Source organism: Oncorhynchus tshawytscha, linkage group LG16 (genome assembly GCF_018296145.1).
Source record: "Oncorhynchus tshawytscha isolate Ot180627B linkage group LG16, Otsh_v2.0, whole genome shotgun sequence".
NCBI classification, from domain to species: Eukaryota; Metazoa; Chordata; class Actinopteri; order Salmoniformes; family Salmonidae; genus Oncorhynchus; species Oncorhynchus tshawytscha.
This window is the reverse complement of record NC_056444.1, coordinates 46563132-46587043: the sequence shown is the minus strand read 5'-3', so window position 1 is coordinate 46587043 and position 23912 is coordinate 46563132. Positions and strand designations below refer to the sequence as shown.

General features: G+C 42.4%; 1 protein-coding gene across 2 annotated transcripts in view; it reads left to right on the top strand.

Annotated features, from left to right (window-relative positions):
* The first annotated feature begins 4851 nt into the window (after window positions 1–4851).
* LOC112215752 (FYVE, RhoGEF and PH domain-containing protein 3-like) overlaps window positions 4852–23912 on the top strand; it is a 92492-nt gene continuing 73431 nt past the window's right edge. For both annotated transcript variants that reach the window (XM_042299222.1, XM_042299221.1), the window contains exon 1: window positions 4852–5175. In XM_042299222.1, coding sequence (XP_042155156.1) covers window positions 5151–5175 — 25 coding nt within the window. In that variant the 5' untranslated portion in view covers window positions 4852–5150. The remainder of the gene's footprint in view (window positions 5176–23912) is intronic.

The window sequence follows — 23912 nt, the reverse complement described above, 5'->3', positions numbered from 1 at the left end:
AGAGAAAATAACATAAATATAGGTTCATTTTACAATGGTGTCTGTTCTTCACTGGTTGCCCTTTTCTTGTGGCAACAGATCACTAATATTGCTGCTGTGATGGCACACTGTGGTATTTCACCCAATAGATATGGGAGTTTATCAAAATTGGATATGTTTCACATTTTTTGTGAGTCTGTGTAGTCTGAGGGAAATATGTGTCTCTAATATGGTCATACATTTGGCAGGAGGTTAGGAAGTGCAGCTCAGTTTCCACCTCATTTTGTTGGCAGTGTGTACATAGCCTGTCTTCTCTTGAGAGGCAGGTCTGCCTTCGGCAGCCTTTCTCAATAGCAAGGCTATGCTCACTGAGTCTGTACATAGTCAAAGATTTCCTTAATTTTGGGTCAGGCACAGTCATCAGGTATTCTGCCACTGTGTACTCTCTGTTTAGGGCCAGATAGCATTCTAGTTTGCTCTGTTTTTTTGTAAATTCTTTCCAATGTGTCAAGTAATTATCTTTTTTTTTCTCATGCTTTGGTTGGGTCTAATTGTGTTGCTGTCCTGGGGCTCTGTGGGTTCTGTTTGTGTTTGTGAACAGAGCCCCAAGACCAGCGTGCTTAGGGGGCTCTTCTATTAATTTGTTAATTTCTCTGTTAATTAATCTGTTAATTTCTCTGTAGGTGATGGCTTTGTTATAGAGGGTTTGGGAATCGCTTCCTTTTAGGTGGTTGTAGAATTTAACGTCTCTTTTCTGGATTTTGATAATTAGCGGGTATCAGCCTAATTCTGCTCTGCATGCAGTATTTGGTGTTTTATGTTGCACACAGAGGATATTTTTGCAGAATTCTGCATGCAGAGTCTCAATTTGGTGTTAGTCCCATTTTGTGAATTCTTGGTTGGTGAGCAGATCCTAGACCTTACAACCATAAAGGGCAATGGGTTCTATAACTGATACAAGTTTTTTTAGCCAGATCCAAATTGGTATATCGCATTTTATGTTCCTTTGATTGCATAGAAGGCCCTTCTTGCCTTGTCTCTCAGATCGTTCACAGCTTTGTGGAAGTTACCTGTGGCGCTGATGTTTAAGCCGAGGTATATATCGTTTTTTTGTGTGCTCTAGGGCAACGGTGTCTAGATGGAATTTGTATCCGTGATCCTGGGAACTGGACCTTTTTTGGAACACCAAAAAACACTTACTGAGATTTACTGTCAGGGCCCAGGTCTGACAGAATCTGTGCCGAAGATCTAGGTGCCACTGTAGGCCCTCCGTGGTTGGGGACAGAAGCATCAGATCATCAGCAAACAGTAGACATTTGACTTCAGATTCTAGTAGGGTGAGGCGGGTGCTGCAGTCTGTTCTAGCGCCTTCACCAATTCAATGATATATGTTGAAGAGTGTGGGGCTTAAGCTGCATCCCTGTCTCACCCCCCGTCCCTGTGGAAATAAATGTGTGTATCTCTCTCTCTTTCAGTAACTGGTTCTATTTACCACTGATCTGTGGCTTTGACTATGGGAGCCCCCAGGTGATTCGAGGATGTTGTTATAATTATACATTATACATTATTATTACAACAATAGTCCTCAGACCTCCAAAAGATGTGATTTAGAGAGTGAAAATCTGAAACGTATTTGTTTTGCCATATAAAACCCTAGAAAACATAGGCTTTTTCACAGTGGGTGCCTTTCCTTTGCTGGGCAAGCCGTTTGGGATTTGTTTAGCAAAATATGAGTGTACACACTTCTCCAGGCTCCAGTACACCACTGCATAGTGGCGATGGAAAAACAGCAGTCACACACAGAATGATGTTAAAGGTTAGGCAGTCCATTCACTCGGACATTAGCCAGTAGGTCCCAATCATAAGAATACAAAAACACAACCATTAGGCTAAGCATTCCTAATAAAAATGTACAGCAATTGCTTCCCATTGCAAAAAACCTTTCACGTTTAGCACACAAAGTAACTGACGACCTAAAGATTAAATGCAACAATGTTTCACACATCAGTTATTTTCAACGAGATGGCCAACAACAGCGAAGGCGCTGCAATTCACAACACAGTTCCACTCACCAGATGATAATTTGAAACGTAACTTCTTGTTGAAAGTTATTCTTGAAAAGGGAGAAGATAACAAACAAGCAACAACATCCTCTTTGATAATACCTGCTGCAGCCGCTGCAAACTAGCCTATAACAAAAAATAGCTAGCTAGACCGTCAGAAAATTAATGCATGCTATTTCGCAGTGACCTTTTGGCTTTTGAGAAGGCAGAAGCTTCCATACGTTTTTTTGTAAAAATGGTCCCACCCAGTTGATTCCACTGTCACTCCAAAATGTTGCCCTTGTACAGTTGAATAGCAGATAGAACAGCACCTTCTATCTAGCTTCTGAAGGCTTAGCCAATGGCTGACTTGGCTAGCTAGATTTATCTCCCCAGAGACCACAAAAGAAAAATCCTGATTGGATCTTCTTTCGCTTCAATGCTAACCCTTTCCTTTCCAACAAAACTGAAGAGATTAAATCAGAACATCATTGAAAATAATAATGTAATTATAATTATAATTTTTATTAGAATTATTTTATAAATCCTTAGCCCTTCTCTGAAGGGGTAGAAGGCCCTCCTTGTTCCCCACTATGTTGGGGTTAATAATAATTTGTAGAGTGGCTCTATTTTCCCTCAGCACGCATTTTTTCACCATTCTAAATGTCTAAAGAATCCATATGTCCTTCTGAAATATGAACATAGAAATACTGGACATTTTGAAATCTTATTATGGTGGCGATTTGACAAAATGTTGATCGTGGTATAGAATTGAACTCACATTTTTCTGGTTTTGGTCTTGACCCCTCCAGGTCTCACCCCTCCTCTGGTCTTGGTCTTGACTCGATTTGCTCCAGTCTCCCTTTAGATGGTCTCGAACACAACACTGTTAAGTGCCGTACTCATTTTGTATGACAAGGGCATATAAAACAGACATTTCACCTTGGGTATTTGAACCAGCAAATATTTGTTTACTAACCCAATGCCTTAACTGCTAGGCTACAACAATGTAGCCTACAACTTTTTTCTGTGCTTGTCCTTAGTGCCTGCTATGGCTAGCTACAGTAGCCGGACACAGACTATCACAGACTGCAGAGTGTCAGTGAATGAACAAGTGAATGGCAGCCAGCCAGCCAGCCAGCCAGCCAGCCAGCCAGCCAGCCAGCCAGCCAGCCAGCCAGCCAGCCAGCCAGCCAGCCAGCCAGCCAGCCAGCCAGCCAGCCAGCCAGCCAGCCAGTGGGCATGTCACTACAGACTCCAACACTTTGTCTGTGTTGATCAAGGGCAGACGAGGAGCGTGCAACTACAAAACGAGGCACAAAAGGGGTTAATTGCGCATGGCTAAATTGACATGGGTAAGTCAGAGGGAGCGAGAGGGAGGGAGAGAGAGACAGGAGAGAGAAGGACCTACCACAGTCGACCATTACCCACATGATTGGCTCAAAATTCTAACACAGTTAGCCAAACAGTAGGCCTTGATATGTCTATTCAAGTTAGATAGCATTACAACATGCCACAAACATACTTTACAATCATATGGTTATTGATGGCAGAGGGTGGCTACAGACAGTAGCTCTACACAATATCACATGTTCATTGACATTATTAAAAAATGTATATTTAAACTTTATTTAACTTGGCATTAGACATTAAAATGAATTATAACTCAGGGTGTCACACCGTCACCTCAAACTTTGCATTTTTATTCTGAGGGGCGAATTAACAGTTGGTTATGATACAGAAATAGCAAAGTATTTCATATTTAAGCAAGCAATTTGGCTTTCTGCCTCAATCAATTCCTTGTTCCTCTGAAAACTAACTCACAGGGACAGCTGACAAGGTTTATTCAGCGTGCTGGGAATTCAAGATGAATCAACACTGCTCATCTATGGGAGGGAGAGGGCCTGAGCAGTGACATAGAAATGCCAGTTAATATTTGTGTTTCAGTGTCTTTTCTTCTCAGCCATTATTGATGAATCTAGTCAAAGGACCAAGGAGGAAGCCAAGCCCAATGATAACCATTAATGCAGTGATGGAAGCACCCAGCGACCCTTATACAAATGGCCAAATGGGGCATCGATTTAGGCCTACAGTGGTGCTCATTTCAACATATGTTCTGTTATAATGACCCTTCTAAATGGTCAGTATTAAAGGTAAAACAATCTGTTTTTTCCAAAGCCTAATCCTGCCACTTTGTTTGGTAGAAGGATGGGGCTGGGTGGGAATTGACAGTCCATGAGACTGACGTGATAGTTTGTTGAAACATATTTTGAAGCACTGTTTACGGACTCAAATACATAATCATTGGAAATATTTGATTTGGGGTTATAATATGGTAATAGCCTACGGTAATAGGTTCAGGGTTGGGTAGGTTACTTTATAAATGTAATCACTTACTAATTGTCTGTCCAAAACTGTAATCAGTAAGGTAACTTTTGGATTACCCAACTCATTAACGTTACTTTTGAATTACTTTCCCCTTTAGAGGCATTAGAAGAAGACAAAAGGGATCCATCAACCACATTTGGTGTGTCATCATAGTGTTCTCTGACGTGCTCAGGTGGAACAGACTTAAACTTGCACCATTTTAAATGCTGAATTTGATGTCATTGAGAAAACATAAACATTTTGTAGGTTATTGTGTAAAATAACTAAGCAAAAGACATGCAATAAACAACAATGTATACAAACATAATAGTCCCATGATTTACTATGTTCTACTGTACTCAATGAATGACCATGGTTGTCGTGACCGCGCATCAGCGTGAACGCGCAACTCCTTTCTCCAGTGGCGGAGTTGAGCGCACTCAACGCATAGAGAAGAATAGTTTTGCTATAAGGAGGACAGAGCCGGGAGGAGTGAATGGATCAGTGCTCCAATGCATCAAACGCGCACATTGGACACCCTCTTATATCCGTGAAAGAAACCCTACATGCCTGTTATGCCCTGCCGCGGAGGCTAGAGATTTTTGCCAAGAGAAGGGAAAACGCAGAGGACTCTGAAGTCGGGACACTCCTTCGTTTGAGTTGACTGTAACGTTAGTTCGCCTGTGCACTGTTTCCAATCTCCTGTGAGCCTAGCGTCGGAGAGGGGGGATTCAGCCAAGCAGGACAACAACTGTAGGCAAGATGCAGGGGGTTTCAGCAACAACTGGTAAGCCAACGCTTAGGCTACACATTTTACAGCTCTGAATTGTTCGGTTTCTTGTTTTGGGAGGTTTGTCTTGAAGTATCAATTTCTAGTGGCAGTATCGTGTCACAAAGTTACAACAGGGGAGGCTACATGTAGCAAAAACGATCTCCTTTATGGCGCAAATTTATGGAGCAAACTTTTCCTTTCTATTGTTCCCCGATTCAAGTCTAACGAATGCAGTTTATGCGGGTGAGAAAGACAAACTTCAACAAACGGATTATCATTATTCGTAGGCCTACATAACAGGATATTTACCTTTCAATTAAATGTCACAAACACACATCACAAAAAACGTCAAGGTCCTTGGGGAGAAGAGGGAAAATCGGCACCAAACCCCAAGTGGCAGCAGCTCTGACTTCACCATTGCCCCTGTGCCACGCATTATAAGGCATATGCTTCTCTCAGCCTTTCTCTTAGACACACAGACACAGACACACACACACACACACACACACACACACACACACACACACACACACACACACACACACAGCTCAGCTCTCTAGAGACGGGTGGATTGAACATCTGGCAATTCTGGCAAATGCCAGATGGGCTACACAATTTTCTTGTTTGGTGGGCTGGTCGAAATTCACACGCAAAAATATATAAAGGTGACATGGCCATACTAATCTATAATGAGCCTTTGGCTGATCATTGGGCAACAGCTAGCACTTACCAAGATGGGTTTTCTGAGCTGAGGTAACGCAAATACACATTCAAAGTCAAATGCGGTATCAGCAAAGAGACCTCCCCCAACTCGTGATCAGATCGACATCCAAGATCATGGATCGTAAAAAACGGAAAGGGTGCCTATAAATGCAGAAAGAGCACATTCTACATCATCATCTCATTCAAAACGTCCTAATTTTTGTGAGTCTAAAACCATGGTTTGGTCAAACAGTAAAGTGTATTATCCTCATGATCCCTGTAATAAAAGTGTCTACCCTGCCACTGTGCCTGTGCCCTAGATAGGGCCTGCTGCTGTGATGGGCAAGCCACTCTCATCTCCCCCATGAGCTCGAGAGAAAAATGCATTCTGATCATATGACATTTCAAAATGCAATTGGGGGAAAATGCTTTCGAAGCTTCGTCCCTTGTCGCTGTCGAAGAGAGAAGGGTCTCAGTTTTCTGTAGGTACAGAAAACGTTCAATTTTCAGCTCAATAGCAGCTATTTTACAACCAAGATATCTGATATGGGTTTGAGATATGCACACCAGCCATTGCAAGGGCATAGGCCGATAGATCTCGTGCTTGCAACTGCAAAGTTTATTACATTACATTTACTATTGGATGAATACATGGCTACTAGCAGTGGGTATTATATTTAGAGTTGGAGATCTAGTTAATTTGTGTTGAGTTTCCACTTCCTCAGGTGATGAACCCCAAATTAATTAGCCAACATTAGTTAGTGCACATAACGATGTATGTAATTCATCTCTATGGGGGGAAAAGGAGATTCTGGAGTGCTATTTTGACTAGGGTGACCAGACACCCGGAGACAGTCCCCGATTTCCGGGGACAGTCCCCGATTTTGGTGGCCTGTGCCCGGCTGGAGCTGTCCCCGAAAATGGCCCAGATTAGCCCTCAGAAGAAAAAGCAACTCTGAAGTTAAATTGAGGCCGATATCTCAATAATCAAACGATGTATCCAATGAGATTTGTATATAAAAGTGATGTCTATCCCTGTACCAAACTCTTTTGATACCACAACCTTTTATGAGAACATTTGACCAGTGATACATTGTAACCACTGCATGAGCAACCATGCCCATGTCCAGAAAATGCATACAACAGCATAGGCTACCAAATTTATGTGATCGTAAAATTACTAGATAGGCGAAGATTCTGTGTTATACAGTGCTTTCAGAAAGTATTCAGACCTCCCCTTTTTCCACATTTTGTTACGTTACAGCCTTATTCTAAAATTGATTCAATATTTTTTCCCCCCTCATCAGTCTACACACAATACCTCATAATGACAAAGCGAAAACAGGTTTTTAGACATTTTTGCAAATGTTAAAAACAACAACAGAAATACCTTATTTACATAAGTATTCCCACCCCTTTGCTATGACACTCCAAATTGATCTCAGGTGCAGCCAATATCTTTTGAACATCATTGATTTGAGCCCACCTGTGGCCAATTTAGTTGTTTGGACATGATTTAGAAAAAAAAACTACTGTCTCTATAAGGTCCCACAGTTGACAGTGCATCTCAGAGCAGAAACTATACTAAAAAGTCCAAGGAACTGTCCATAGATCTCTGAGATGTTGTGATGTGGCATATATCTGGGGATAGGTATAAAATAATTTCTAGTGTTGAAAGTTTCCAAGAGCACAGTGGTCTCCATCATTGGGAAATTGAAAAAATATAGAACTACCCAGACTGCCTTGAGCTGGCCATCCAACCAAACTGAGCAACCGGGCATTGGTAAGGGAGGTGACCAAGAACCCAATGACCAGTCTGACAGAACTACAGAGTTCCTTGGCTGAGAAGAACCTGCCAGAAGGACAATAATCTCTACAGTACTTCACCAATCTGGGCTTTATGGGAGAGTGGCCAGACAGAAGCCAGTCCTGAGAAAAAGGCACATGACAACACACCTGGAGTTTGCAAAAACGGTATGTGAAAGACTGAGATCATATGGCAAAATATGCTGTGGTCTGATGAGATAACAATTATATGTCTGGAGAAAATTAAGGCACAGCTCATCTCCCATCTAATACCATCCTTACCGTGAAGCATGGTGGTGGCAGCATTATGTTATTGGGATGCTTTTCAGCGACAGGGACCGGGAGACTGGCAAGGTTAGAGGGAACAATGAATGGAGCTAAATACAGGTACATCCTTGATGAGGACCTGCTTCAGAGTGCAAACGACCTTAGACTGGGCCAAAGAGTTACTTTCCAACAGGTCAATGACCCCAAGCATACAGCCAAAGCAACACTTGAATGGCTTCAGAACAAGAATGTGAAAGTCCTTGAGTTGCCCAGCCAAAGCCCAGACTTGAGTCCCATTGAAAATCTGTGGAAAGACTTTAAGATTGCTGTTAACTGCCGCTCCCCATCTAATTTAACAGAGCTTGAGAAAATCTGCAAGGAAGAAGGGGAGCAAATCCACAAATCCAGATGTGCAAAGCTGATACAGACATACCCAAGACGACTCATAGCTGTAATCACCGCCAAAGGTGGTTCTACAAAGTATTGATTCAGGGGTGTGAATATTTATGTGAATACATATGTAAACGAGAGAGTTCTGTATGTCATTTTCTATAAATTTGAAAGTTTTCACTTTGCTATAATGGAGTATTGTGTCACGGCACACTCAGTGATGTGCTGGTGTGGATAAAATGCTAGGGCCGAATTCTTGTCCCAGTCCGCCCCTGCCAAGACATGAATATGTTCTTTGTTGTAAAGTCCCCTCCTCATTTATCCTATGTGTTTTGTCTGATGATGATTATTAGGCTACAGGGAAATAGTTGTATTGAATGGAGGGAGGAGGAGGATGTTTGAGATGAGGATGTTTATATGACATGTAACTGGGGGACAGGATGTTGAGGAGAGTTATAGACTGAGATATGATAAGTGTGATGAAGATGGTGATCATGAGAGGCCAATAACTGATACTTGTAGAGAGGAGTTGGTTTCTGATGTGTTCTGCTGAAGATTATGAAGCCAGTGAACAGGGGTGATGATAATGATCACAATTAATTATAATAATGATGACCATGATCACATTCAATGATATGCAGGCTGCTATCTGGTGTGCAGGATGTGATCAGAGGGGAGTCAGAGGCTGAGGCTGATACATGGTGTGTGTATAAAGACTAGTGTTCTAATGCTCTTCTCCATGTGAATCCCTCATGGTGAGGAATATGATTAGACTGGAGGAGAGTGTCTGCAGACAGAATCTAGGAGAGAATCGCCTGGCCTCAGGATCGCCTGGCCTCAGGAATGAGATGACTAGATAGGAGAGGGAGAGGGAGCGAGAGGGAGGGAGGGAGGGAGTGGGAGAGAGAGAGTAAGAGTGAGTATGTAAACTCAGCAAAAAAATAAATGTCCTCTCACTGTCAACTGCGTTTATTTTCAGCAAACTTAACATGTGTAAATATTTATATGAACATAACAAGATTCAACAACTGAGACATAAACTGAAGTTCCACAGACATGTGACTAACAGAAATTGAGTAATGTGTCCCTGAACAAAGTGGGGATCAAAAGTAACAGTCAGTATCTGGTGTGGCCACCAGCTGCATCAAGTACTGCAGTGCATCTCCTCCTCATGGACTGCACCAGATTTACCAGTTCTTGCTGTGAGATGTTACCCCACTCTTCCACCAAGGCACCTGCAAGTTCCCGGACATTTCTGGGGGGAATGGCCCTAGCCCTCACCCTCCAATCCAACAGATCCCAGATATGCTCAATGGGATTGAGATCCGGGCTCTTCGATGGCCATGGCAGAACACTGACATTCCTGTCTTGCAGGAAATCACGCACAGAACGAGCAGTATGGCTGGTGGCATTGTCATGCTGGAGGGTCATGTCAGGATGAGCCTGCAGGAAGGGTACCACATGAGGGAGGAGGGTGTCTTCCCTGTAACGCACAGCGTTGAGATTGCCTGCAATGACAACAAGCTCAGTCCGATGATACTGTGACACACTGCCCCAGACCATAACGGACCCTCCACCTCCAAATCGATCCCGCTCCAGAGTGCAGGCCTCGATGTAACGCTCATTCCTTCAACGATAAACGCAAATCCGACCATCACCCCTGGTGAGGTAAAACCGCGACTCGTCATTGAAGATAACTTTTTGCCAGTCCTGTCTGGTCCAGCAACGGTGGGTTTGTGCCCATAGGCAGTCCAGCCTCTCTCAGCCTATTGCAGACAGTCTGAGCACTGATGGAGGGATTGTGCGTTCCTGGTGTAACTCGGGCAGTTGTTGTTGCCATCCTGTACCTGTCCCGCAGGTGTGATGTTCGGATGTACCGATCCTGTGCAGGTGTTGTTACACATGGTCTGCCACTGCGAGGGCGATCAGCTGTCCGTCCTGTCTCCCTGTAGCCCTGTCTTAGGCGTCTCACAGTACGGACATTGCAATTTATTGCCCTGGCCACATCTGCAGTCCTCATGCCTCCTTGCAGTATGCCTAAGGTACGTTCATGCAGATGAGCAGGGACCCTGGGCATCTTTCTTTTGGCGTTTTTCAGAGTCAGTAGAAAGGCCTCTTTAGTGTCCTAAGTTTTCATAACTGTGATCTTAATTGCCTACCGTCTGTAAACTGTTAATGTCTGTTCCACAGGTGCAGGTCTGTAAGCTGATAGTGTCTTAACGACCGCTCCACATGTGCATGTTCATTAATTGTTTATGATTCATCAAACAAGCATGGGAAACAGTGTTTAACCCTTTACAATGAAGATCTGTGAAGTTATTTGGATTTTTACAAATTATCTATGAACAAGTGTCCTGAAAAAGGGACGTTTCTTTTTTTGCTGAGTTTATGTGTGTGTATGCGCATGTCAATGTACATGTGAGACATTTGTTCTCAGTCTATTAATATAGAGTTGTGTTACTTGTGTAGAGAGTTAACTACAGTGGTGTGATCACACATTTGCCACAGGTACCCAGACAGCCACTGACTTAACAGTTAAATGCAATGTCCTTTACCTATTAAGGTCTTTTGCATTGGTTTATTTTAAAATATCTTGGTCATTTTGCCTTTAAGAGTGTCAATCATTGGGTCAAAGTGCACACTAAACCACAAAGAGTTGGAGAACCATAACATAATATTAGAAAACTAAATCTTAGCATAGTCATAGAGATGAAACAATATTATGTAGGTCTTAGAAAGATATGTACAAAATGGGAGACAGTCAGAGAGAGATGGATGGAGAGAAAGATGGAGAGAGAGTGATGGTGTTGATTGGACAATAACAAAGGTTGTTGGGGTGGTGAACTGCAGAGAGTGTGTTTGTTGGTGGTCTCTGGGGACGGATCGATTGGCTCTCCTCCCGGCTGCCTTCCGCCAGTCTGTCTTCTTTCTCCTACAGTTCTCTCCCTCCTACATATCTCTCTCTCCCTCTCTCAGACCTCCAGTTATTCTCTTTGCCAGACCTCTCTCCCCCAGATCTCCCCCGTTGTATACTTAAGCAGTAAGGCACAAGAGGCAGTCATATGTAAATGGCCTTGTTCAGCCCAATGGCGAGCAATAATGAATGACACATTTTCATAAAAAAAAACATTATTTTAATAAGTAAATTCATACAATTTCATAGTCCGGACAGACATCTGGTCGTTAGTTATTTTGGTCATGTTGCTACAGACGTTAATTATTTAATAGTTGCTATGGAAAAAGACTGGTTATCCGTTCTAACAAAAATGGTTGCTATCAAATCAAATCAAATTTTATGGGTCACATCCACATGGTTAGCAGATGTTAATGTGAGTGTAGCGAAATGCTTGTGCTTCAAGTTCTGACAGTGCAGTAATATCTAACAAGTAATCAAACAAATTCACAACGACTACCTTATACACTCAAATGTAGAGGGATGAATAAGAATATGTACATATAAATATATGGATGAGCGATGGCCGTGTGGCATAGGCAAGATGCAGTAGATGATATAGAATACAGTATATACATATGAGATTAGTAATGTAGGATATGTAGACATGATTAAAGTGCTGTTATTTAAAGTGACTAGTGATACCTTTATGAAATCAATTTATTAAATGTATTAAAGTGGCCAGAGATTTGAGTCTGTATGCTGGCAGAAGCCACTCTTTGTTAGTAATGGCTATTTAACAGTCTGATGGCCTTGAGATAGAAGCTGTTTTTCAGTCTCTCGGTCTCAGCTCTGATGCACCTGTACTGACCTCACCTTCTGGATGTTAGTGGGGTGAACAGGCAGCGGCTCGGGTGGTTGTTGATGATCTTTTTGGCCTTCCTGTGACATCGGGTGCCGTAGGTGTCCTGGGGGGCAGGTAGTCTGCCCCCGGTGATGCGTTGTGCAGACGGCACTACCCTCTGAAAAGCCTTGCGGTTGTGGGCGGAGCAGTTGCTGTACCAGGCGGTGATACAGCCCGACAGGATGCTCTCGGTTGTGCATCTGTAAAAGTTTGTGAGTGTTTTCGGGGACAAGCCACATTTCTTCAGCCTCTTGAGGTTGAAGAGGCGCCGTTGCGCCTTCTTCACCACGCTGTCTTTGTGGGTGGACCCTTTCAGTTGGTCCGTGATGTGTACGCCGAGGAACTTAAAACTTTCCACCTTCTCCACTACTGTCCCGTCGTTGTGGATGGGGGCTGCTCCCTCTGCTGTTTCCTGAAGTCCACAATCATCTCCTTTGTTTTGTTGACATTGAGTGAGAGGTTATTTTCCTGACACCACACTCCAAGGGTCCTCACCTCCTCTCTGTAGGCCGTCACGTCATTGTTGGTAATCAAGCCTACCACTTTATTTGTGTTTGTTTTTATTACCGATCCCCATTACTCTTAAGTCAGTTTATACCATTTTTAAATATTACAATACATTCACCGATTTCACAACACACTGTGTGCACTCAGGCCCCTACTCCACCACTACCACATATCTATATGACTAAATCCATCTGTATGTATAGTGCGTATGTTATCGTGTGTGTGTGTGTGTATATGCATGTGTCTGTGCCAATGTTTGTGTTGCTTCACAGTCCCCGCTGTTCCATAAGGTGTTTTTTTATCTGTTTTTTAAAATCAAATTTTACTGCTTGCGTCAGTGACTTGATGTGGAATAGAGTTCCATGTAGTCATGGCTCTATATAGTACTGTGTGCCTCCCATAGTCTGTTCTGGACTTGGGAACTGTGAAGAGACCTCTTGTGGCATGTCTTGTGGGGTATGTATGAGTGTCTGAGCTGTGTGCCAGTAGTTTAGACGGACAGCTCGGTGCATTCAGCATGTCAATACCTCTCATAAATAAAAGTAGTGATGAAGTCAATCTCTCCTGGCTGAAAGTGGAGGAGAGATTGACTTCATCACTACTTTTATTAATGAGAGGTATTGACATGTTGAATACACCGAGCTGTCTGACATGCATATTATTAATGATCAACCCTGCCGATGACGCATTGCAATCAATGCTATTGCAATTCAAGATGGCCTACCTATACCTCTAATAAATGTTGTTCAAGATTAAAGTCTTAAAAATAGAGATAGTAGTAGTTTCTATGTTAAAGGTACATGTTTGGTATTAGTGGATTGAATACACATCTTTGCTTAGCTTTACTGCCCAAAGTGTTTCCATTCCCCTTTAACAGTTCCATTTGATTTATCAATGTGCAGCCACTGTCCCACAGCCCAGCCAGGCAATTCATAAACTTAATCTCCCCTGGAAAAAAAGTGTCTAGACATTATTTCCCCATGCTCCTAGGCTAGCATTTGGTTTGCAACAGTTGGGATTTGTCTAAACATTGCTGCCTGCTTCTCTGATCATGTGCAACAGCGTTGCTGTTTTTTTTTTTTGCAATCTCCACTTTGCCATATTTTTTATTTATTTTACCTTTATTTAACTAGGCAAGTCAGTTAAAAACAAAATCTTATTTTCAGTGACACCAAGGAACAGTGCGCTAACTGCCTTGTTCAGGGGTAGAACAGCAGATTTTTACCTTGTCAGCTCAGGGATTCAATCTTGCAACTCTTACTAGTCCAATGCTCTAACCACTAGGCTAACTGCTACCCCAAACCATAGAGTGAATGAACGTGACGAGACTGACAGCTTCTTTGAGCCAGCCAAATTCATTTATCAGGATCATTACAATGGATATATCAAAAGAAATGGCAATATATATATATAAAGGCAAAACAAATGAAAATGCACATAGTTTGCTGTCATTTCAACTGCTTGATGTGATTGTGTGTTAGCTTTAGTTGGCTAGCTAGCAAAGGAGAAGTAGCTAACCTCCAAACCAACCTTTTTTGCTTAGAACTTTGGATAGCAACTAGAGATCAACCGATTTAATTGGAATGGCCGATTAATTAGGGCTGATTTCAAGTTTTCATAACAATCGGAAATCTGTATTTTTGGACACCGATTTGGCCGATTGAATTATTATTATTTGTTTTACACCTTTATTTAACTAGGCAAGTCAGTTAAGAACACATTCTTATTTTCAATGACACCTAGGAACACTGGGTTAACTGCCTTGTTCAGGGGCAGAACGACAGATTTTTACCTTATCAGCTCGGGGATTCAATCTTGCAACCTTACAGTTAACTAGTCCAACGCTCTAACCACCTGCCTCTCATTGCACTCCACGAGGAGCCTGCCTGTTACGCGAATGCAGTAAGAAGCCAAGGTAAGTTGCTAGCTAGCATTAAACTTATCTTATAAAAAAACAATCAATCAATCATAATCACTAGTTAACTACACATGGTTGATGATATTACTAGTTTATCTAGCGTGTCCTGCGTTGCATATAATCGATGAGGTGCGCATTTGTGAAAAAGGACTGTCGTTGCTCCAATGTGTACCTAACCATAAACATCAATGCCTTTCTTAAAATCAATACAAGTATATATTTTTAAACCTGCATATTTAGTTAATATTGCCTGCTAACATTAATTTCTTTTAACTCTGTAAATTGTGTCACTTCTCTTGCAACAGAGTCAGGATATATGCAGCAGTTTGGGCCGCCTGGCTTGTTGCGAACTGTGTGAAGATAATTTCTTCCTAACAAAAATAGCCAACTTCGCCATACGGGGGATGATTTAACAAAAGCGCACTTGCGAAAAAAAAGCACAATCGTTGCACGACTGTACCTAACCATAAACATCAATGCCTTTCTTAATTAAATTCAGTACACAGAAGTACATATTTTTAAACCTGCATAAAAGGAATCATATTTTTAAACCTGCTGAAAGGAATCCATATTAGCAGGCAATATTAACCAGGTGAAATTGTGTCATTTCTCTTGCTTTCATTGCACGCAGAGTCAGGGTATATGCAACAGTTTAGGCAGCCTGGCTCATTGCGAACTAATTTGCCAGAATTTTACGTGATTATGACATACATTGAAGGTTGTACAATGTAACAGCAATATTTAGACTTAGGGATGCCACCCGTTAGATAAAATACGGAACGGTTCCTTATTTCACTGAAATAATAAACGTTTTGTTTTCGAAATAATAGTTTCCGGATTAGACCATATTAGTGACCAAATGCTCGTATTTCTGTGTGTTATTATGTTATAGCTAAGTTTATGATTTGATATTTGATAGAGCAGTCTGACTGAGCGATGGTAGGCAGCAGCAGGCTCGTAAGCATTCATTCAAACAGCATTTTTGTGCGATTTGCCAGCAGCTCTTCGCAATGCTTCAAGCATTGAGCTGTTTATGACTTCAAGCCTATCAACTCCCGAGATTAGTCTGGTGTAAACAATGTTAAATGGCTAGCTAGTTAGCGGGGTGCGCGATAATAGCATTTCAAACGTCACTCGCTCTGAGACTTGGAGTAGTTGTTCCCCTTGCTCTGCAAGGGCCGCGGATTTTGTGGAGTGATGGGTAACGATTCTTCGAGGGTGGCTGTTGCGAATGTGTTCCTGGTTCGAGCCCAGGTAGGGGCGAGGAGAGGGATGGAAGCTATACTGTTACACTGGCAATACTAAAGTGCCTATAAGAACATCCAATAGTCAAAGGTATATGAAATACAAATGGTATAGATAGAAATAGTCCTATAAATACTATAACTGCAACCTAAAACCTCTTACCTTGGAATATTGAAGTCTCATGTTGAAAGGAACCACCAGCTTTCATATGTTCTCATGTTCTGAGCTCATGTTCTGAGCTTTTTTTTTTTACATGGCACATATTGCACTTTTACTTTCTTCTTTTGCATTATTTAAACCAAATTGATGTTTCATTATTTATTTTAGGCTAAATTGATTTTTATTGATGTATTATATTAACTTAAAATAAGTGTTCATTCAGTATTGTTGTAATTGTCATTATTACAAATAAATCAATACAAATTGGCAGATTAATCGGTTTCGGGGTTTTTTGGTCCTCCAATAAATCGGTATCGGTATCGGCGTTGAAAAATCATAATCAGTCAACCTCTATAGCAACCATGCTAAGAGAATGGATGACCAGCTTGTTTTGCTAGAAGCTTCAGAATATCAGATCTAACAACTGGCTTTTGCCTGGAATATATTGTCTGGTAGAAGGATGAAATAAAACCAATTAACTCATTAAAATAAAGTTTCTAATGAAAACACGTCGTTCATATTTAAAAAAAAAAACATGTTGGTAAATGTTTTATAAATGCAATAAGGCCCTCGTACCCAGGAATTATCATGAATAACACCCTTCTTAGGGCTGCTTCCCCAGCCGGGCCTAAGAACAGCCCTCTGTTCGGGAGTTATTCACACGATAATCCCCGAGTTCTCATTCCTTATTGCTTAAGTATTCTAGAGTATACTACAGTTTGCTAAAGAATTCTATAGTATGTAGTACTGTAGTATTATATAGTAAACTGTAGTATTTTTTCTTGTGGGAAGTTCCTCCTTTTGATGTGTTGATTGCAGCCCCCTAAAGGTTTTAGCCTCCTTAAAGGTTCTACTCCTCAGACAAAAGATAACGGAGTCCTTGTCACATTCCCTCTACTGTACAGATGAATTTGTCCCTGTTTTCTCTTCTTTTCTACATGACCACACACACTATTCCACTCTCTGTCTCTCTCTCAACTTTCCCTCTCTCTTTCTCTACCAGGGAAGTGGGTAAATGTGAATGTGGGTGCTGTCTCTCTGTCTGTTAGTGGATCAGATCCAGATACAGGACAATGTCCCTGGCACACCAGCCATCCCAGCATGCTTTGCGGCATATTGCAGCTTACGTTATTTATTATTAACAAAAGTGATTGGCTCCGGCTGTGTTTAACCTAGACTCTGTAAACATCGCCCCTATGTGTTAAATAAACACTGAACACGGGAGAAGAGAGGAGGCGGAGGAGGATGGGGAACATTTAGAAATTTCTCCCATCCAACACCCTCTTTTAATCTCACTCCCCAGTCCCCAACTCTCACACACTTGCTGTTTCTGTACTGTAGCTCTTTCACACTCAATGTCTCAAACTCTCCCTGCTTCTTTCAGCACTCTGTGTTATAATTCTTTCTATCCCTCCCTCCCTCCCTCCCTCCCTCCCTCCCTCCCTCCCTCCCTCCCTCCCTCCCTCCCTCCCTCCCTCCCTCCCTCCCTCCCTCCCTCCCTCCCTCCCTCCCTCCCTCCCTCCCTCCCTCCCTCCCCCCTCCCTCCCTCCCTCTGAGACAGCATGACTAAGTACTAAAGACCTATAGAAGCCCCAGGTTTCTTCCCTGCATGTGTGTCACATTGATTTCTCTAATTGTGTTCCTGCTTGGGACACACTCACTGTTGGAGGCACGTCACGGAGCCTGCAGAAAGCGAGAGAGAGAGAGAGAGAGTGTGATTGTTGTGTGTGCCTGCGTGCGTGCCTGTCCATCTCTATGTAAGATGAGATCGAGGCCATTTAAAAAATAGTTCTGTTTTTGCTGGATGTCCGGAAGGAACGGAAGCCCTTGCCTGGACTCGCTGTTTGAATGGACTGTAGGAATGTGTGTGCTTGTGTTCGCGTGAAATGCAGTGTGTGACTGTTTCCCTCAGATGATGCTGCTTGACTACTGGTGACATGACATTCATTTGTGACATTCAGAGTAGGGAACATTCACTACAGTCTTCAATTCTATTCACATTTTCAGTCCTAAAGCCCACTGTTTGAATCTTGCTCTATCTCCAACTGATGATATATGTGTTTATGTTGTGTTAAACATTAGCCATAATGACAGAGAACACAGGTACTGTAAACTGGTGAACAGTGATGGTATTATCCTCCCAGAGGTGCAGAGAGGAATGCTGGTGTGGTCTGTTGCTGACACCCTAACCTCGTCCTCAGGCTATTGCACACATCACATATACAGTTGAAGTCTGAAGTTTACATACACTTAGTTTGGAGTCATTAAAACTCATTTTTCAACCACTCCACAAATTTCTTGTTAACACACTATAGTTTTGGCAAATCAGTTAGGACATCTACTTTGTGCATGACACAAGTAATTTTTACATTGATTGGTTACAGACAGATTGTTTCACATATAATTCACTGTATCACAATTCCAGTGGGTCAGAAGTTGACATACACTAAGTTGACTGTGCCTTTTAAATAGCTTTGAAAATTCCAGAAAATGATGTCATGGCTTCAGAAGCTTCTGATAGGCTAATTGACATTATTTGAGTCAATTGGAGGTGTATCTGTGGATGTATTTCAAGGCCTACCTTCAAACGTATTGCCTCTTTGCTTGACATCATGGGAAAATCTAAAGAAATCAGCCAAGACCTCAGAAAAGAAATTGCAGACCTCCACAAGTCTGGTTCATCCATGGAAGCAATTTCCAAACGCCTGAAGGTACCACCTTCATCTGTACAAACAATAGTATGCAAGTATTAACACCATGGGACCACGCAGCCGTCATACCGCTCAGGAAGGAGACGCGTTCTGTCTCCTAGAGATGAACGTACATTGGTGCAAAAACTAAATATCAATCTCATAACAACAGCAAAGGACCTTGTGAAGATGCTGGAGGAAACAGGTATAAAAGTATCTATATCCACAGTAAAACGAGTCCTATATCGACATAACCTGAAATGCCGCTCAGCAAGGAATAAGCCACTGCTCCAAAACCGCCATTAAAAAAAGCCAGACTACGGTTTGCAACTGCACATGGGGGCAAAGATGGTACTTTTTGGAGAAATGTCCTCTGGGCTGATGAAACAAAAATATAACTGTTTGGCCATAATGACCATTGTTATGTTTGGAGGAAAAAGGGGGAGGCTTGCAAGCCGAAGAAGACCATCCCAACCGTGAAGCACGGGAGTGGCAGCATCATGTTATGGGGGTGCATTGATGCAGGATCGACTGGTGCACTTCACAAAATAGATGGCATCATGAGGATGGCTACCTGAAACGTTTGACCCAAGTTAAGTGCTGCTCTCCGTACCTCGTGAAGATTGAATTCAGCCCAACAGAGAAGGTGAGTTTGACACCCCTGTTTGTAGCTGAATGCATCTACCGTGTACTACTGGGGTTATGGTTGTTTACACACATTTAGATTAATCTGTCTACTAATTTTCTTGGAGAGAAATGGCTTAACACCAAGTGTAAACTTAATCTTCATCTTAAAGCGGTTATGGGCTTGGCGCCTCCAGCAATGCAGTCTCAGTCTATAATGTTGAAAGACATAGTGGTTCCTGCCCTTTACATTTACATCCAAATGAATGGGATGCTAAGTTAATCAAATCAAATTGTATTTGTCACATGTGCCGAAAACAACTAGTGTAGACTGTCATGACGTGGCCCTCTCTGGGTATAGTGTGTGCCTTCCCCCTCTCTACCTCTTACACCCAGGTTCTGTTATCTCAGGTTGTAAATTCCTGACGGAGACTCTCTCCCTCATGCGGTATAGAGAGAGGGTTCACAGTAGAACAAAGAAACTTCTTCCTCACAGAACTTGAGAACTGAACAATATCCATGTTTTGGAGAATCCAGCTACGGCCGGTCCATTTTGTATAATGTTTGTGACATCATGAGAGACAATACAGCCACATTACCAAAACTCTGTTTATACAAGAGTCTCCGTTATGAGATTTGCATCTAATTATTGTATAAAATGAATGAGTAAAGATGAAACTATTTATGAAATTATGTATTAATTATGTATTATGTATGTATTAATGTGATTTTAAACTGTTTAACCTTTCTGGGAAGGGTGTTCCGGAACACCTGGCCTACAGCCAGTGAAATTGCAGGGCGCCAAATTCAAACCACAGAAATCTCATAATTAAAATTCCTCAAACATACAAGTATTATACACCATTTTAAAGATAAACTTCTTGTTAATTCTTGTTGATTCTTGTTAATCCGATTTCAAAAAGGCTTTACGGCGAAAACACACCATGCGATTATGTTAGGACAAAGCCTAGCCACAAAAAAACATACAGACATTTTCCAGCCAAGGAGAGGTGTCACAAAAGTGACATAGCTTTAACATTAATCACTAACCTTTGATGATCTTCATCTGGTGGCACTCCCAGGACTCCATGTTACACAATAAATGTTTTGTTCGATAAAGTTCATCTTTATGTCCAAAAACCTCTGTTTAAATTGCCGTATTATGTTCAATAATGCATTGTCTCAAACAAACATCCAGTGAAATTGTAGAGCCAAATCAAATGACAGAAATACTCATCATAAACATTGATGAAAGATACAAGTGTTATACATAGGCTTAATGAAAGATAATCCAATTCCCTTTGTGAAATGCTAATATACAGTAGCGAGGCTAAAAAAGTAGCGAGGCTACATACAGACACCAGTTAGTCAGGCTGATTGAGGTAGTATGTACATGTAGATATGGTTAATGGTACTCCGGTACCGCTTGCCATGCGGTAGTAGAGAGAACAGTCTAGGACTGAGGTGGCTAGGGTCTCTGACAATTTTTAGGGCCTTCCTCTGAGACCGCCTGGTGTAGAGGTCCTGGATGGCAGGCAGCTTAGCCCCAGTGATGTACTGGGCCGTACGCTCTACCCTTTGTAGGGCCTTGCGGTCAGAGGCCGAGCAATTGCCGTACCAGGCAGTGATGCAACCAGTCAGGATCTCAGGACCCCTTTGTAGTCTGTAATAGTTTGCAAGCCCTGCCACATAAGACGAGCGTCGGAGCCAGTGTAGTATGATTCAATCTTAGCCCTGTATTGACGCTTTTTCTGTTTGATGGTTCGTCGCAGGGCATAGCAGGATTTCTTATAAGCTTCCAGGTTAGAGTCCCGCACCCTGAAAGCGGCAGCTCTACCCTTTAGCTCAGTGCGAATGTTGCCTGTAATCCATGGCTTCTGGTTGGGGTATGTACTTACAGTCACTGTGGAGAGAGAGAATTAGAGCATACTTAAATTCACACAGGACACTGGATAAGACAGGAGAAATACTCCAGATATAACAGACTGACCCTAGCCCCCCAACACATAAACTATAGCAGCATAAATACTGGAGGCTGAGACAGGAGGGGTCGGGAGACACTGTGGCCCCGTCCGGCGATACCCCCGGACAGGGCCAAACAGTAGATAACCCCACCCAGGTTGCCAAAGCACAGCCCCCATACCACTAGAGGGATTTCTTCAACCACCAACTTACCATCCTGAGACAAGGCCGAGTATAGACCACAAAGATTTCCCCCCACGACACAAACCCAATGGGAAGCGCCAACCCGGACAGGAAGATCACGTCAGTGACTCAACCCACTCAAGTGACTCAACCCTCCTAGGGACGGCATGGAAGAGCACCAGTAAGCCAGTGACTCAGCCCCTGTAATTGGGTTTCTTAGGAGAGAATCCCAGTGGAGAGAGGGGAACCGGCCAGGCAGAGACAGTAAGGGCGGTTCGTTGCTCCAGTGCCTTTCCGTTCACCTTCACACTCCTGGGCCAGACTACACACAATCGTAGGACGTACTGAAGAGATTAGTCTTCAATAAAGACTTAAGGGTCAAGACCATTCCATAAAAATTGAGCTCTATAGGAGAAAGCCCTGCCTCCACCTGTTTGCTTAGAAATTCTAGGGACAGTAAGGAGGCCTGCGTCTTGTCACCATAGCGTACGTGTAGGTATGTACGGCAGGAACAAAACAGAACGATAGGTAAGAGCAAGCCCATGTAATGCTTTGTAGGTTAGCAGTAAAACCTTGAAATCAGCCCTTGCCTTAACATAAGCCAGTGTAGAGAGGCTAGCACTGGAGAAATATGATCAAATTGGTTCTAGTCAAGATTCTAGCAGCCATGTTTAGCACTGACTGAAGTTTATTTAGTGCTTTATCCGGGTAGCCAGAAAGTAGAGTATTGCAGTAGTCTAACCTAGAAGTGACAAAAGCATGGATTCATTTTTCTGCATCATTTTTGGACAGAAAGTTTCTGATTTTTGCAGTGTTACGTAGAGGGAAAAACTGTCCATGAACAGTCTTGATATGTTTGTCAAAAGTGAGATCAGGGTCCAGAGTAACGCTGAGGTCCTTCACAGTTTTATTTGAGATGACTGTACAACCAACAAGATTAATTGTCAGATTCAACAGAAGATCTCTTTGTTTCTTGGGACCTAGAACTAGCATCTCTGTTTTGTCCAAGTTTAAATGTAGAACATTTGGCGCCATCCACTTCCTTATGTCTGAAACACATTCGGTGCATTCGATTTAAATTGATCATCATTGAGATGTTTCTATAACTTGATTGGAGTCCACCTGTAGTAAATTAAATTGATTGGACATGATTGGGAAAGGCATACCACTGTCTATATAAGGTTCCACAGTTGACAGTGCATGTCAGAGCAAAAACCAAGCCATGAGGTCAAAGGAATTGTCCGTAGAGCTCTGAGACAGGATTGTGTTGATGCACAGATCTGGGGAAGGTTACCAAAAAATGTCTGCAGCATTGAAGGTCCCCAAGAACACAGTGGCCTCCTCATTCTTAAATGGAAAAAGTTTGGATCAACCAAGACTCTTCCTAGAGCTGGCCACCTGGCCAAGCTGAGAAATCAGGGGAGAAGGGCTTTGGTCAGGGAGGTGACCAAGACCCGATGGTCACTCTGACAGAGCTCCACAGTTCCTCTGTGGAGATGGGAGAACCTTCCAGAAGGATAAACATATATGCAGCAGTCCACCAAACAGGCCTTTATGGTAGAGTGGTCAGACAGAAGCCACACCTTAGTAAAAGACACATGACAGCTCACTTGGAGTTTGCCAAAAGGCACTTAACCTGTCTGGGAACGAGGGGTTCCGCTAGTTCCGCCAACGGAACCCCTTGCCAACAGCCACTAAAATTGCAGGGTGTCTAATTCAAGCAACAGAAATCTCATAAATCAAAATTCTCAAACATACAAGTATTAGGCACCATTTTAAGATACAATTCTCGTTAATCCAGCCACGGTGTCTGATTTCAAAAAGGCTTTACAGCGAATGCTTCACAAACGATTATGTTAGGTCACCACCAAATCACAGAAAAACATTTTTCCAGCCAAAGAGAGGAGTCACAAAAAGCAGAAATATAGATACAATTAATCACTAACCTTTGATGATCTTCATCAGATGACACTCATAGGGCTTCATGTTACACAATACATGTATGTTTTATCAAACAAAGTATAGAATCAATCTTTAGGATGTTTTTAATAAATCTTCAATAATGTCCCAACCGGAGAATTCCTTTGTCTGTAGAAAAGCAATGGAACGCGAGTTAACTCTCACATGACCCCGCGCCACGAGCCCGTGGCTCTCTGCCAGACACCTGACCCATTCCTCTCTTCATTCAGCCCCCCTTCACAGTTGACTCCTGAAACAACGTTCTAAAGACTGTTGACATCTAGTGGAAGCCGTAGGAAGTGCAACATTACCAATATCCCACTGTATCTTCAATAGGGGCTGAGTTGAAAAACTACAAACCTCAGATTTCCCACTTCCTGGTAGGATTTTTTTCTCAGGTTTTTGCCTGCCATATGACTTCTGTTATACTCACAGACATCATTCAAACAGTTTCAGAAACTTCAGAGTGTTTCTATCCAATACTACTAATACTATGCATATATTAGCATCTGGGACTGAGTAGCAGGCAGTTTACTCTGGGCA